Here is a 17026-nt window from a genome sequence, read left to right as displayed (position 1 = left end):
CTAGGCTGTGACATGCAATTAGCAGGCAGTCTTGCTGACTGGCTTTGAGTTTATTAAGTCCTGAATTCCCAGAGCACTTTGTTCACTTTCCATTCAGTGTCATGTTATTCAGGGACTAGAGGGATTTGGAGATGCCTGTGGTACCAAAGCCCCCACGTTTGGTTGTGTGGGTTATTCACCGAACAAGGGTACCTAGATCAAGAGACACCTGTATCTACTCACCAAGCCAAGCACCTGGCAAAGCCATGTCCACTTGGAGGAAGCAACGTTTTTTTCTAGTTTGTCTAAAGGCTCCAGTGGTCATCTGTGACCCAGAATCCACTCAGAGCAAGTTTGTTATTTATCTGAGGAAATGCTGAGCTGATTGTGAGCAGCTCTAGAGGCTGGATCTGCACATGGGCTCAGTGCCCCCAAGATGGCGGGGGAGGGGGTGAAGGTGGACCACCTCAAACCTCAACCCCATTTTACATTTGCTCTCTGGCTGGATCCTCATCACATCCCTGTGAGGTAGATGAGGCAGGTGTTCCCCGTTGCCAGATGGGGCACTGTTGCTCAGAAAGACTGAGACCTACTCAAGAGCACACCAGTACATTTGGGAACTTAGCACACCAGGCATAGGGGTGTCAATGAACAAAGTACTGTGGACACTAAGAATAGACATCAATTATATAGACTCTGAGTCAGCTGCTCTTGCTGACTCTCTGAAAAGGAATTTGGGGCTGATGCCAAGGCCCTCTCTTAATCTAATTTTGGCCATTGTCGAACATGGGTGGGTCTTTCTTACAGGACTAGCAGGAGTGAAGGCCCAGAGAATCCAGCTCCTTCCTCGGTTCAGGGAAGCCTGGGAGACTTAGGCACCTCTGAAGTCTGACTCCACGTGGCCTTGGGTCCCTAGCCCACACCAGAGGGTGCTGAAAGAGGTCCTGAATGCCTGAAAGGGTTGTGCATCTCCCTGTGACCACTAGAGAGCATAGGTAGGGACCGGCTTCCTGGGGTCCAGAGAGGCTAAACACATGGGATCAGTGATAGAGCCAGGGCATGGAGACAGTTCTTAGATGAGAAACCTTACCAAGAGCAGCCATGGAAGAGGAAGTGGATATCCAAGTGAAGCAGCCAACAGTTGGTCAGTGTGTCTCAGAGTTTTCTGGAGAAGGCAAATAGATCAGTTCAATTCCCTGCTCTGATACTAGCTGAGTAACCTTAAGCAAGTTGTTTTTACGTCTCTGAGCCTCAGTTTACTCATCTGTAAAATGGACCTATCATGACTTGGAGTTGCAGAGGGTGCCAAGAGCCTTCTAGGCTGTCTAGTACACTGCCTGGCACTTTAGGCATCTGGACTATGGTTTATTACTATAAAAATCCCACTACGTTTCTAGACTCCTGGAAATTCTGAAAGGGTATTTGAGCCCTAGAGAGCCCCTAAAGAGATTCTGAACCGTAACTTCCTGGTAGAGGTTGTGTTCCTCCCAAATAGTCACACGTTTATTAAAGTGTGTGTGCTCACAACCTCAGAGGTATTTTTTGTTTACATTCCCAAGAGACACTGTTGTACAGCATTAAACACAAATTGGGGGCATGCAGAGTGCAGAGCTGGGAGAGGGGATGTGGGAAAGGAAACTTGCCAGAGAGGAAGAAGGGCTGGGGATAGGTGTGGGGACAGAACACTGAAAAGAGGGAGTTAGTGAAATACAGTGGAGAAACACAGGATTGGACAAAAGATCAGAAGACCACTAAGAGGAGGGGTGACCTAGGGTCAGACACCCTCCTCTCTAGGATCATTTTCTCATCCTTAACATGAGGAGGTTGGGCTGATATCCTTCTAGCTCTGACACTCTCTCATTTCACATGGGGGAGCAGGAAGAGGATCCCAAAGGAAGTGGAAACGTAGGACAACATCAGCATCTGCTGCAAGTCGTATGCCCAGTTCATTGTTTTGTCAAGTGCGTATCAAACATCCAGCATGTTCCGGGCATTGCGCTAAGGTGCTGAACAGACAAGACAAGTGTTCCTTGTCCTTGAAGCCAATCATCTATGGGACAATGTAAGTGCTTCTCCTTTCACACATTCATGAGGAGAGGGCACGAAGGCGTTGTTAAGGATTAAACAGGAGGAGGAAGAGCCGGTACTCTGGGTTTGGCTCTTATTTCTTGAATCCCTCAAGTTCCTGCTGTTTGCTGAACCTGTGCCCAATATCAATCAGGTAATAAATTTTGCCAATGTCTATGACATGAGTATTTTTAAGAATAATATACTTAACTTATGTTACCCTTAATACTTTTCTGAGCATTTTCTCCTAAATTTCATTTATATTTATTTATTTCATTTATATTTATCTCTGTAGGCAATACAAAAAAAAGCATCGAATATGAAATATGATCCTTATCCTCAGGGAGCTTATGGTATAATTGAGGATGGAGATAATGAGACAATAAACAAAACTACTCGAATCAAAAACTAAGTTATGCAGTGGAGGCCATTTAGTCTATGTCAAGAGAATGGGACATGTGATCACTGTGACCCGTGGTAGCTAGAAAAGCCTTCATAGTCAGGAGACAATGGACTTGGAGTGAAGAAGGGTGATTGCTCAGAGGGTCCCTAGGAACGAGCATGGCAGATAAGCGGATCGGGGAGAGAGACAGTAAGAAGACTGTAGATCATTCACAAATAATGAGATATTTGGTTGATTAGGCATGGTAATGAGGGTTCACCAGTGGTCCTGAGAGTCCATTTAATCCTACACACAATGAGAAGCCATAGCACAGTTGAGAAAACTTAGGTACGTTTAATTAAGAAGCATTTGAAGAAAAAAGAATCTGGTGCTGGTGTGAGGAAGAGTTCTGTCTGCGATCTGTCCAAGCCAAGTTGACAAATTAGGAGGCCATTATTTAGTATATTATTTAGGCTTTACAATAGTAAATTATTTAGGCTTTACAATCAGACTTTGATTTGAACCCTGGAGTCTGTCACTTAAAAACTGGACAAGTCCTTGAGCAAGGTGTTTATATTCTCAACTTTTGATTTCTTAACCCATAAAATAGAGATGATGGCACGTACTTTTCAGGAGGGTGCCTGTATGAAATGGGTCAGGATATGCAGAGCTCAGTGCCTGAAAGGTATTAGGCTCCCCCACTCCTTGTGCTCTGAGTGAAGAGGGACGTTCAGGGAAATCATTTGTTGATGGATTCCAACCAAAGGGAAGAGAACAAGGAAAGATGATGACACTGGCAGAAGTTGAGATGTGAGCAGTTTGGGGGAGTGGTGATGACCTTGAGGTGACAATGGTGTAGGTACAATTAGCATTATCCCCAAGACATTTGAAAATAGAACATCAGAGGGAGACCAAGCTCAAGCTGTAGATTAAGGGCTCCTTCATTACAAAAGTGATAGTTGACACCATGTGGGCAGACAAGCGGTAGGACAGCAAGAGTATAGAAGACACTTGGAGGGTTCCATGAAGTGGGGCTGGAGAAGGAAGAGGAATAACTACTCGCTGAGAAAGAAAGTGATCAGGATAGCACAGGGTGTCAAAACCACAATAAGACTTTCCAGAAAAAATGTCACTACACAAAACACCGAAGAGAGGTAATAAAGCACAAGCCTGAGGAGAAGTTGTTTGATCTCAGAGAATGAGTCTCAGATAATTATGGGGGAATGGCAGGACTTTAATTCCTCAGGAGTGCTGGAAAAGGAAATCAGGTATCAGGGAAACAGTTGAACCAGTTGACCACAAAAGTAACTTCCAACTGAGCATCAATACTCACCACTTTGGAAGTAAGTATCATGCAGACTGAGGGAAAGGGAAGTAGCTGGTGAAGACACATATTCAGAAATCTGACCCAAAATGGGGAGGAAAGTTACTTGAGGAAGGGGCACCAGGGTCACGAGAAGATAATATGGCAAAATTGCTGCATGTTTCAGGGTGAAAGGAAGGAAGACAGAGAATACTGAATTGTAGGATGGGGGGGAGCGCAGAACCCAAAATAAGAAGCATTGTTTCTAGAAGTAGGAAAGAAAATATATCAAGGCTTTAAGGGGTAGTGTTACTTTAGAGAGAATGGATGCTTATTCCTCTAAACATAAATTGAGGAGAGTGAGACCCATGCAGGAGAGCCTCCAAGTGGACCTCAGCTTTCTCAGAAGAATACAGGAAGATGAAGATGGAAGTATTCAAAGGCTGATGAGGAGGGGACCACCTGTGGGGAATACACCAGAACAGCCCAGGCACAGAAGAAACGGCTGAGCTAGAGAACATCCACTGAAGAATGGCCAGGAAGCAGAGAACAGTCAAAGAAACTGAGGCTATTTCACCCAGAGAAGCATGGGAGTCAATGGCTGGCTTCAAATACTTGAAGAACTGACATGCAGAAGGAATAGACCTCTGTAGGACTAGGAGGAGCCGCTGAAAGGGGCACCCGGCTCAGTTGGTTAAGTGTCTGACTCTTGATCTCCGCTCAGCTCTTGATCTCAGGGTCATGAATTCAAGCCCTGTGTTGGGCTCCATGTTGCACTCCACGCTGGGCGTGAAGTCTACTTAAAAAAAAAGAAGGAAAGAAAGAAAAGAGGAGCTGCTGATGAAGTTGCAGGAGGAAGATTTCACCTGACTATAAGGCAGAACTTTCTCACACTGAGAGAGTGAAAGAGTCAGTGGTTCTCCCATGGGTGGTGTCCAGGAGACATGGGAGAGTTACTTACCCGGGATGCTACACACAGGATTCAGCATCAGGGAAGAGTTGGACTCTGGCAATTTCTGAGGCCCTTCTTACCAGCACAGCTGAAATTTATGTTGGATCTATAGGTATGCAACAGATTTAAAGAATCTCATGGCTGAAAGGGACCTTGAAGGTCATCTAATCTAATAACCCATTTGACTCTTGAGCCCCCTCTCTGAGAGGCTCACCGAATGATCAGGGACTGTAAAACCCACCCAAGCTAAGCCTGAATCCACCAGTAGCCACTGGGGGTACCGGGTTTCTACTTAACTTCTCATCTGGATAGAGAACTAATCTGTGGACCTCCCAGAGAACTCGAGATGTCAAGATGGTCCAGGTGAGTCTTTCATGAGAACCCTTCTCAATAAAGAGGAAATACATGCGAAATTTTGATGAATCTTATATATGATTTTGAGTTGCTCATGTTTATTACTTGAAAACCCAAACTTACAAAGCAAATGCTGTGTTATTTTTAAAAAAGATTTTATTCATTGAGAGAGAGAGCAAGTGAGAGAAAGAGCACAAGCAGGGAGAGGGAGAAGCGGACTCCCCACTGAGCTGGGAGCCCAACATGGGGTTGGGTCCCAGGACCCCGGGACCATGACCTGAGCCTAAGGCAGTTGCTTAACCGACTGAGCCACCCAGGTGCCCCAAATGCTGTGTTATTATTCATATTTCAAAAGGATCCTTCACTTTAAAAATAATTCATTTGGAGATACTTTTAGGCAACAAATTCCCGGATGAACTTAAAATGTACTCAATTTTTCTCCCTCCCCACAAGCAAAAGGCTCTTTGCACACAGCTTTCCAAGATCTTGTGTATCACACAAAGTGAATTTCACTGTTATTACAACATAACAAACAATTCCTCTGCTTAACAAGCCACACACAAGAGGTTAATGATCAGTTTGGTTCTGTCCAAAGGGAGCCTTCACAGAGGACATCTAATTTGATCCAGAATTTCAAGATCTGCACCAGCCAGGGCTCTGTTTACCCAGGGAAGGGAGATTTTTAAAAACGTCAGAACTGTTTTCGGTGGCACGGGTGGAAAGTCCTATTGGGGTTCCTGCTGTTTACTAGCTGTGTAGCCTAGAGGAGAATGGTTGGGTGTCCTGCAGCCTCGGTGTCTCCAAGTGTAAAGAAGGAATACCTAACTCATGTGACGATTCTGAGGATTAAAAAGAATTTCTACGAAGTCTCTCTCTCTCTCTCTCTCTCTCTCTCACACACACACACACACACACGCACACACACACACACCCTGACACATAGTAGGCCACCCTCTGCTGCCTCCTCAGAGCTTACTTTGCTTCTCAGCAAACCAGTGAAGTAGCACACCCAGTGAATGTTAATGCCATTTTATAGAAGGCAGAGCCAAGTTGCAAACAAAAACTGAGCCAGCCCAAAATCTGGCTTCTCTGCCATGGCTGTAGCTGCCCGGCAATCTCATCATCCCCTCTAGTGGGATATTCCAATAAGTAACAGTAAAGGAAGACAGGCGCTGATTTGAAGAAGGCATAATGTAACAAGAGCTATGGGAAATGGATCACCTCCAAACACATGGCCCCTTCGTAATGCCCTGCTAACCCAGGTCCAGTTTCTAGGGGAGAAGACTGATTGGGTGGGAGGCCTGACGCAGGGGTAGGGTGGTATAAAGGGTAAAGTTAAGACCCTATAACAACTCTCAGTCCCCAAGAACCCCTCCAACCATCATCATCAACTTTACTATGGTTAAGTGGCAAATTTCATAATCTTACTTAAAAGCGAACAAAAGCCTCGTTTTAACTACATGCTCAGCAGAATGGCTAATATGAAAAGGAAATCAAATGAAAATATTAAGAGTTGAGGAGCATGTGGTGCTACAGCCCATGGGAGCGAAAACAGATGCAACAACTTGAGACAACTCCTCAGTACAATCTGGAAGCTGGTATTCATTCCCTCTGACAGAGCAATTACACTCCTGGGTGTACACTGACTAGAAACATTTACTACAGTCCTCAAAAGACACGGTAGAACTGTGCTGCCCGACGCATGGGGCTCTTTATATTTAAATTAATGACAATTTAAGAAAATTAAAAAATCCAATTCCTCAGCCAACCACAGTTCAAGTGCTCAGGAGCCAAATGTGACTAGTAGCTACCTCACTGGCCAGCAGAGACTGAGAACATTGCCATCACCGCAGAAAAGTTCTACTGGACGCTGTTCTAGAATGTCCGTGGCGGCACCATTCACAACAAACACTAGAAACTACCCACAGGCCCACCAGCAACAGAACGGATAAATTTATCTGCGGCACACTGATAACGATGGAATACTCTAAAGTAATGAGAATGGACTATGTACAAGTGCACGCTGCAAGATCGATAAATGTCACAAACGAAAGAAGCCAGGCGTAGAAGAGTACATACTACAGGCTTCCGTGTATATACTGTTCCACACCAGGCAAAACTGATCTGTGCTGTTAGAAGCCACGATAGTGGTTACCCTTGGCGGTGGGGACAGTGACAACAAGGGAGCCTGTGGGGACTTGGGGGGCTGGCAATGTTCTGTTTCTTCGTCGGGATTTGGTCTCATGGCCAGTGTTCGCCTTCTGAGGATTCAGCCAGTGGTACACTGACGTCGTTTCTGCACGTGTTTCATACTTCGATCCATTTTCTAAGCCCCGTCAGAAAACTTTGCTGTTACTGATGTTACCTACTGTCTAGGCTGAGAAAAAGCGCGACCTTTCAAAAAAGCACATGTGGCTTTGGGATCAGCGGGCCCCCCCGCAGAGGCCTGCCCCGGACTCCCCACCGAGGCCTTCCGGACCCACCACCCCCTCCCCGGCGCGTCCTACCTGGGCGCCCGGGTCGCGTCGTCGGGACGGCCGGCTCCGCAGGTCGGGCGGCCACCGCGAGAGGCGGCCAGGCTCTCCCGGGGCTCGCGGGTGCGCTCCCGCGCCAGGCCAGTCTGGGAGGCGGCGCCCGGCCGCGCGGCACCTGCGCTGCCCCCGGCGGGTCCGAGGATCCTCCCCCTTCGCGCCCGGCCCAGCCGCGGCCGAGCGCCGAGCTCCGCTGGCGGAGAGTCCGCCGGCCTCCCAGGGCTCGGGCCCTCGGTTCGGGAGAAGGCGCCCGCGGAGTCCGCTCCGGGGCCCAGGCCGGTAAAAGCCGGAGGAGGAGGCTGCGAGTGAGGCGCCGAACCACCCGCCCCCGCACGCGCCTTTCTCCAGGGAAGCGCCCGCCCTCCCGGCGCCACCCTCGCGGGGTCGCGCGGCCCGGGGTCACGCCGGCGGGGCCCGGGACCAGCGGGGCGCGGCACCCCGGGGAAGCCCTCCGCAGAGGGGCTGGGTTTCCCCTCCCGACCCTTTCTTCCGCGCACTGATAAGCCCGAGGGGGGTCGCCGCTCGGCCCGGAACTTCCTTTCACCTTCCCCTTCAGTCCAATTCCCCAGAAGCCGCCAAGGTCCAAGCCCCCGCGAAGCTCTCCGAGCTCTGCAGGCCCCGCTGGGCTCCGCCTGCCCGTGGTGACGCGTGCCCGCCGCGTTGGGGCCGCGCTCCCCCTCGGACCTGGGAGTGCGGCAAAGGCAGAACAGAGTCCTGGGCTTCTCTGCAAACAAGGCTGCGAGCGCCGGCCTGGCCTACAGTAGTGGTGCAAGGCCTGAGGCATACCAGACACTGTGCTAAGTTGCTTTTACAAGGATCCCCTCATTTAATTTTCAAAGGCAAGGTGATTGGTACATAAGTGTTTACATATATAAACACTCGTTTAAGTGCACACTTATTATTTGTGCGTTTTGCTTAGGTAAAAGAAAAAACATACGAGAGAAGCGTTATACCCATTTTATAGAGGAGGAAACTGAGTTTCAGAGTGCTCCTAACTCAAAGTCTCTACCACTGGTTGTGGTGGCATTGAGATTAGAATGGAGGAAGCCTGACTCCAGAGCCAACCACTTAAAACCCCCCTCAAGCTTAAGCTCTGCAGGAAAAAATTGCTGGTCTTCACCTATTCCACCTCTCTTACCAGTAGCACCTACCCACCTCATGAGCCCAGCGTGGTACCAGTCACTAGGTAGGGAGGCGTTATTCATGCATTCAGGGAAGTAAGGGGAGTTTGAGCCAGAAGTGACTTCTGAAATCATACGGTTTATCCTTCTCTGCCTTAGAGCTCAGAAACCAGAACCCAAAGGGATGACTTCACCTGCTCAAAGTCTCACTTTAGATCATTAGAAGACATTTTACTCTTCCTCCTGGCTCACAAAACTATTCAGTGAAGCAGCGATTTGAGCCTGCGGGTGGGGTGTGTCTTTTCCCCTGCAGGGGGAGCTCAAAGAGAGGTGGCTGTGTTGGTCAAGGGTTTTCAACCTTTGATGGCCGGCAACTAGCAGTAAGGAAATCCTTTAGCCCAAGAGATGGGAGCTATTTATACCCGGAGACTGCAGGCTCTGGGGAAGAGTAGTGAGCAGGGAGGGAGCTGGTTCAGTCTGGCTTTAAGTATCTCAAGACATGCAAACTGTGCGGAAGCCAACCCATAGAACCAGTTCTGTTTCCTCTACCACGGTCACACGCCTCTTTTCGAAACGGGAGAGGATGCAGAGCGGAGGAAAATTAATACGGGACTGGGAGGAAGCCGGGCATGGAAGGTGGGGATCTGGTGCTGGGAGCATCGAGAGGCCAAGGCCCGCAGAACACAGACTAGGTTGGAGAAAAAGGAGTTGCTTACTTAGGAAACCCCCAGGGGAGCGAGGACATCTGCTCCCAGAATCTTGGGTTCCTAGAGCGCAGGTGATGAAATCCAGCATTGGAAGTGAGCACTCCTGGAGTTCAAGGGCAGCCTCTTGATCACCAACCATACCCCTCAGCTAGCGAATGTTGGAAAAATGTTGCAGGTCCCAGATTTATCGTACACATCTCAGCTCCTCACCCCTCCCCTTCTGAGTCCTCGCTATCTCCTATCTCCTGTCCCTCCCATTCCCTAAACTTTGTGCCCAGGGTATCAGGTCATCACCAAGTTCTCAGCCTCCTTTACTATGTTTTGAGCTGGAGGGTGAGGGGTAACAATCTCTTGCAGGAAGCTGTGTCTCCAGGCAGCATTGCAGGGTACCAAAGGCAGGACTTTTCTCTGGGATCTCCATGGGTTGTGCGTCTCTGCAGGCAATTTCAGGTGCCTTGGCCCCGCCCAGGTGGACTAAGAGTCAGCTCAGCATGTCCCTTGCCACCAGCACCCAATGCCGCAGCTCCACATCACCGGGGCCACTGCATGTGCTGGGGAGGGTGGCACCTAAGGACTCTGGTCCCATGATCTCCTACTTACTGTGTTATCTGTCCCAGAGGAAAAAGATGTCAACCTGGTTGCCCATGACCTCACTAGGACCTCATGAGGAGTGAAAGAAACAAATAAATCTTTGCATGACACTATGTTGTGGTACTGGAAAGTACCTAAGACTCTGGTGGCATATATGAGGGAGTGATTACCTCCACTTGGGTGGTTCAGGAAAGAAGTCTGGCCTTGAAGGGGGAGCAAGAGTTCACCAGAGAGATGGGGGTGGAAGGGCAATCCATATCGTGGGGAGGGGCAAGTGCAGAGGCATGGGGTTGCAACAGCAAAGCCCTGTTTGGACTGGCTTCCTTTCTGTCATTCAGGTATCAACTTAAGTGGCTTTCTCTGATCACCTACTCCAAAAGAACCCTCCCTTCGGCACTTGGTTCTAGTTCCTTTTTAGAATTTATCTACTTATTTTTACATTTACTTGTTTGTTGTCTAACTCCCTCCCCCCATGCACACTCCTTAAAATAAACTCCACAAGCCTGTGGACATCGGTTTTTGTTTTTTTTTTCCACCATCCTCAGCATCCAGAACAGTGCAAGTGAACATATATTAGCAGGTGCTCAGTAAATACTACTGGATGGATAGATGGATGAATCAGTGGTCCGACGCTGCAGGCAGTGAGAAACGTGTTAGGAAGTGAGAATTTCCTCCCCAGCCCTTAGCCTAAGCAACTCATGGGAATAGAATAGCTTCAGAAGAGGGCTCGCTAGGAAGGGGACTTGGGGGACACGGCGGTGATAAGGGTGTGGGAGGAGTTGTCCCAGCTCCAGGGAGGCTTAGGAGAGGAGGGAACTGGCGGCAAGGAGCTGAGGGACCGGCAATCTAGTGCACTACAACTCACACTCAACTCCAGGGGTTTTCTGCGGGGGAAGAGGCGAGGGGAGGGAGGGTCTTCGCCCCTAGGCGCCGCCTCTCCAGCCTCCCGCTAGGCCTTTTTGGACCCGTCCAAGCCTCATCCTGGGCGGTCAGTGGGTTTTGGAGGATTCCCTTGCCTGCCTCCCTCCCTTCCTCCCCTCCTTTTTCCTCCTCCTCCTCCTCCTCCGGGTCTCTGCGGATCCGCAGCCCGGCGGCCCCGCAGCAGCCTAGCAGCCCCCGCCCCCTCCTGTAAGGACGAAATTGCTAAACTTGTAGCAATAATGACCCTGCATTCAGGCCGCCGACTCCCGCTGAACGTCTCCGCGCCGCGGCTGGCCGGCCTAATCAGCGCGCCCCTCCTTGCTGCCCGCCCAGCCGCCGTCCCCCCTTGCCGCTCCCTCCCCCAGCGCACAAAAAGTGGGGAACAAAACCCCCGCGCATTTCTCCGTCCCTCTGTTGAGCAGACTGCTACACAAAGCCCCCGCTCTGAGAAGCAATGGGGAGCTCGGGGGGGACGTCAATCCCGACGCGCTGGGGTTTTTGTTCGCGCAGGGGACTTCGCCTTCCTACCACACCTTTTGTTCGGGACTCCAATAAAAAGCCATTCTTTCCGCACCTTCCCGGCCCGGAGCCGTCTTTCAGCGAGGCCCGGCCCCACAATGGCGCGGCGCTCTGAGGCCTCCCCATTCACCCGCCTTGGCACGCTCACAATCGGCCGTGTGGCAGCACCGGCCTCGCACAGGCATTCTCCGCAAGTGACAAGGAGCCGTATAAAGCCGCGGCCGCCGGGGGAGAAGGGAGGGCGGCCGAGGGGGAGAATTCGGCCGCGGCGGGGCGCAGCGCCCCTGGGCGCGCTGGAGGCCCCGGCGGCGGCCGCCGCTGAAGGAGCCGCCTTCGCGCCGCCTCCGGCTGGCCCAGGGGGCGAGGTTTCCTTTTCCCTGGCGAACTTCGAGGTGGGGCAGAGTCTAAGACTTGGTCTAACGCAGGCCCAAACAGTAGCCAAAGCATCTGGTAAAACTTGTGGGGATTACAAAGCCGGGGACCTCCAAAGGCCCTGAGTCTCCGATCTGTTCTCCGACAAGAGTAAAAAGAAATTAATGAACAAAACCAAGAGGACGCAAAAGTTGCAGCCCGAGGCTGGCCCAGGAGAGGCCAGGCCTGCGAACGCCCAGGGAAGATTGCTTTCCCTTAGACAGCTTTTCCTTCCCTACCCGCCCTGTTTAAAGGATCCCTCTCCACTTTTGGGGGGCGAAACAAAGTCTGTAGCCAATGGTTTGGAAATATTGCACCTTGTTTATTGACTCCTGTAGTGTATGGCAGCGGGTGTGTACACGGCGTGTGAATACAGTTATAGATATATGTGCTGAATACAGAATATGAAACAGAAAGGAAACCTGGTAACACCTCCGGTGGCCCACCAGCTCCCAGATTTGTTCAGCCCCCTCCCGCCGCCCCCCCGCCCCCCCCCCCCCAATGTTTGATCTTGCTTCGCTGGTTTTTCTCGCGGAGTTCTACTCCCTGACAATCCGGAGATCCAGGCCGAGGTATCTGCTGCGGAGGGCAGGCGGTAGAGAAAAGGAAAATCAACTGTGGGGTGGCGCTCCGGGCCGCAAAAGGGGCAAAGCTGTCGGTAGGGCTTGGGGATTTCTCAAGCCACGACACGCATTTTTCTCTCCTTCATGCTTTTCTTTTTTTTTCTTTTTGTCCTTGGGTTTTCTGTCGACATTTCGAGGAGGCCGCTGGAAGGCGGAGGGGAAAGACGGCCTTCTTGCTCTGGGAGAACCAAGCGGCAGCCAGATCCCAGCTTCTCGCACTCTCTTCGGGGCCCGAGTCGGGGCCATTGTCCTCCCCGGCACCAAGCCGGAGTTTCTGCCTCAGAGACAGTCTCCGCGACCGGTCCCGGGCATCCTCCTCGCCCCTCAGCCCCCTTCCAGGCTTCGCGGGAGCTGTGTTCCGGGGCCCTGGGGAGCGAGACATGTGTTTTTTGGGTTTTGTTTTTGTTTTTTAACGAGAGGACCTGGCCCTGGGATCCAGCCTTTCTCGCGCTTCAGTCCCGCGGTGGCAGGCTGCAGTGGGGCGCCCGCCGCCTGAGCCGCCGCGTCCCTACCAGGCCCGGATGCCCTGCAAGGTGCCCTGAGCGCACGCTGCCCCGGCCGCGGCACCCTGGTGCAACGGCTGCGCGCCGCCACCGCCGGCGAAGCCGCCCAGGTTGCTCACGTTCACGAAGGGGCCGCCTCCGGCCGCGCTGCAGGCGGGCTGCATGGCCGCGGCCGCCGCGGTAGCCCCGCCGCCGCCGCTGCCGCCGCCGCCGCCGCCGCCCGCCGGGTAAGCACAGCCGTAGCTACCGCTGTAGGCCGCGGCGGCGGCGGCGGCGGCGGCGGCAGCGGCGGCGGCGGCGGCCGAGTTCCCATAGCCGTAGGCGGGGAAGCTGTTGTAGGAGTAGGCGCCCGCACCCACGCTGTAGGGCGAGCCGTAGGCTTGCGCGCCCGGCGTGACGCACGGCTTGCCGTCCCGCACCAGCACCGGCACGGCCACGCGGCGCGGCGGCGGCGGAGGCGCGTGCGCGCCCAGCTCCAGAGACTTGTCCTGCCGCTGCCTCTTGCACTTGTACCTGCGATTCTGGAACCAGATCTTCACCTGCGTGGACGTGAGCTTCAGGCTACTGGCGAGGTGCTCGCGCTCGGGCGCCGACAGGTACCGCTGCTGCTTGAACCTGCGTTCCAGCTCGAAGACCTGGGCTTGCGAGAAGAGGACCCGGGGCTTCCGGCGGCTACGTGGCTTGGGCCTCTCGCTCTCCTCCGCCGCCTTACAGTCTCCGGCCGCCTCCAGAGGCTTCTTCAGCTGGCAGTTTTCTGCGGAAGAAGCACAACAGCGTCCCTTAGCTTAGTTCCCCGCCTAACCGCGGCTCCTATCCCAGAGCACTGTGGCCCTTTTGGTGGCAGCGCGGAGCATGCGGTAGTAAATGCCTGGACTTTCTGGAAAGTTTGTGGTTCCTGGCGCCATGAGACCCTGCGACAGCCCAAGTACCCTCAGAACTCCCGTAGCGGGCAGAAGCGCGTTCCATGGGGAGGGTTAGTTAGTGCGGGTTTATTTAGAATTTGAGCATCTGTAAGAAAGAGATAATTAAATGTGCGGCTCGGCGTGCTAATGACTATTTTCAGGACGAAAGTTTGCAGCTACATAATAACTAGAGTATTTGCAAACTCATTTGCTTTACGGATAGCTGAAGGTGTGAAGCATATTGGTATTTGGGGGCCAGTAGGCGTGAGTTGCGTGAATAAATCTTTCTGTTCGGAAATGCTTGAGTGTAACGCTCCTGTATTGCCTAGGAACTTTTTTTTTTTTTTTTTTTTTTTGCTTTTAAAAGACAACATGCCTCCAGCTAAATGTCCGCTTGACGATGTCTGTATTACCTTAAAGAGAAAAAGAAATTTGATGGACTGATTTAGACCGTTTCGTGTCGATTTTAGGCCCAGGGGAAGTGTCAGGAGTATAGGCCTTGGCTGCTGCCACATCAAACCTCCTCTTGGGGAAGAGATTCTTTGACTCTCTCCCCTCAGAAACAAACACTTCCCTGGGGGCTTTATTCAGTTATCCGATCTCCCTACCCAGTTCACCTCCCATCCCATGTGAGCGGCTGGAATCTAGGACTAAGTTCGCGTTTTTCACTCGGCCTGCAGCCCCACAGCCCGGGACACAAAGCATAACGTTATGAATTTTCAAAAAAGGCCAGCGCCTCAGGGGTGTGAATGCTATGCACGCGCGTAATGGACTGTGTTCCCACGCACTCCCCGACCATCCCCTCCCTCTCCGCCGGGTGCTGTGGGTGCCGGGACACTGAACTCCAAGCAGAGAAGTGAGGAAACCACCCAGCTGGTCTCTACCAAAATTCCTGCGCCCTGCCAACACAACCTGCCTGGATCGTCTTTTTGGAGAAGAGGGGACGGCTGTCCCGGCCTCAAAGACCTCGTCTCGCCCTAGGGGGAAAGAGGAAGAGATTCGAGCTCTTGTCTCTCTGGGTCTTGGGAAGAACAAAAATGCCGTGAGTTGTCAGAATCCAGCAGCTGAGCCCGTGTTGCTTATCAGCGTCAGGGCAGCAAGAACTACTTTCCCTTCCCTCGGGGGCTTGCATCGCCTCTCCTGTCCCGGAGGAGTAGTTGTCGGGGTCACCTCGTCCTTCTCCCTCCGCCCCGGCTCCCTCGCAGGCACCTGTGCTTTGCGGAGCTGTCGTTGACCAGGGTGAGGCATGACCCCAGCCAAAGGTTAAAGGGGCGGGAAGCAGGGCTGGCAAGGTTTGTGGGCTGTTTGCGGGCGCTCCGCCATTGCTCCAGATGTGCGGGTGCGTTTTCTTTCCCCCTCTACTCACTTTGGCTCCGGTCCCTCACGACCTCGGGCTCCTCTTCATGTTCCTTAGGCTCGCTACACGAGTCTCGCAGGACTGTGTGGACAAAGCTCTGGGGACAGAGCCCCGAAGCCCCGTGGCCGTCGGCTGTGGCTAGTGAGTTCAGATAGGGCAGTTTCTCGCCCTCTTCTTCCTCGTCCTCCTCTCCTCCGTCGGAAAACTGCGTCCCCTCGGTGGCGGCCAGCATGCACGGCGCCGAGTGGAAGTGGTGCTCCAAGTCCGCCTGTAAGTGCGCGCCGTGGAAGTGCTGTTGCTGCTGCTGCTCCAGATTCAAAATGTCTTTGACTGAGAAAGGGGTGGAGGTGACCGGGCTTGGTAACATCATCAGGGCCACTTAATTGTCCAGTCCAAATACTCAATAAATCCCGGCGGGGGCGGGGAAGCGGCGCTGCGGCTCCAGCTCTCCTGGACTCTGCCGCTGCTGCCGAGTCGGGCTTTTGACAGACGCGGTCCGGCTCCAGTCTAAATCGCCTCCATTGGCCCGGACCTGGGGGTCTGGGTTTTGTTACAGCCACTGCAGGGACTGGGGCCGGGGCCGCGAAGCCTGTGTCCGGGGGTCGTGCGTCACGTCGGGGCGGGGCTCTCGCCTCGGCCTCCCTCCCCATTGGTTCCGGCTCATGTGGACCACGCCCTCCGCATCCACGGAGTGGGGTGCTGTGGCGCTACCAGAAATAAAGGACTAGTATAGAGTCGCGAAGTCCCAAGTCGCTGTGGGCGAGGCTGCACTGCCCCGGGTGCCCGAACGACCGATTCCCGCCCCGCCTAGCCGTACCTTCCCGGCCACGCCAGTTCGGGAGGCTTCTTGTCCACGAGCCAACTGCCAGGAAAGATGGCCCAGGAGCGTGGTTTTTCCAGCTGCTGCAGGGCAAGAAAACTTCCTGGCCTGTAAATACCGGCCTCTGGATTCCCAAGAAGACGGAATGTTTTGTGTACCAGTGGATGGGCAACGTGTCTGTTCCCGACTTGTTGACTTTGCTCGAGCTGTTCCCTCCGCTTGGAATGTCTTCCCTGCCCTTGTCTCCATGAGTGGAAAGCTGTTCTCCAAGGCTCTGCTCAAATACCACCTCCTCCAAGGAAGCGCTCCCTGACCGTCTAGCCGGAAGTCATCTCTCCTGCATCTGAACTTGCAGCGCATGTTAGTAAAGGACATTCGTGTCACTTATCACTTCCCACCTAGTACTAGATATTGCCGGCCCAGGGTAAACTATGAGCCCCCCCCCTCCGGGGGGGGGAGGGTCCCGGTTGCATTTGTCCTTGTAGCTCTTGCAGCTGCCGCACTAAGCAGGTATGTGAGAGACAGGAGGATGGTGTTGTTACTGAACTTGGTTGGTTGACAGGTCTTGGTTCGAATCCTGACCTAGTCGGTGTGTGGCCTTGGGCGTTTCTAAGCCGCAGTTTCTTTGTCTACAAAAAGGAATCCGTAATACTTCTTCAGGGGTGGTTGCCAGGGATAAATGACAAAACATGTCAGGAGCTTAGTGCAGGGCCCCACACATGTCAAGTGCTCAGTACACCTTAACTCCCACTATTCTGCATCAGTGCTTGTTGACTGCATTGGTGATGGCGTGGCTGGAGTGCTGCACACATTGGGTGGCCTCGTAGGGTCTTGAGAGCAGTATCTGTCACAAGGGAGGTGACCCAGCCATGGAGGCCTTCTTCTCTGCATATTGAAACCGGGGCCCCGGATCTAGGCCTTTACATTTGGAGGTGTCTTTCTAATTTCTCCAACCCATACGTCTTCTGGCGCCCTCATGCGGC

The 17026-nt window shown here is 52.7% G+C and overlaps 1 protein-coding gene across 1 annotated transcript; it reads right to left on the bottom strand.

The window, feature by feature from the left end:
* Positions 1-12969: 12969 nt before the first annotated feature.
* NKX2-3 (NK2 homeobox 3) lies at positions 12970-15593 on the bottom strand. Its single transcript, XM_045876280.1, has 2 exons — positions 15233-15593; positions 12970-13718 (listed from the first exon to the last, which is right to left on the bottom strand). The coding sequence occupies exons 1-2, from the start codon at positions 15591-15593 to the stop codon at positions 12970-12972; spliced, it is 1110 nt and encodes a 369-aa protein (XP_045732236.1).
* Between the last annotated feature and the right edge of the window lie 1433 nt (positions 15594-17026).

Source organism: Mirounga angustirostris, unplaced genomic scaffold (assembly GCF_029215605.1).
Source record: "Mirounga angustirostris isolate CCGP_5_RB_7025 unplaced genomic scaffold, mMirAng1.0.hap1 SCAF_6, whole genome shotgun sequence".
NCBI classification, from domain to species: Eukaryota; Metazoa; Chordata; class Mammalia; order Carnivora; family Phocidae; genus Mirounga; species Mirounga angustirostris.
Note: the sequence above shows the minus strand (reverse complement) of the source record. Positions and strands in the feature narration are given on the sequence as shown.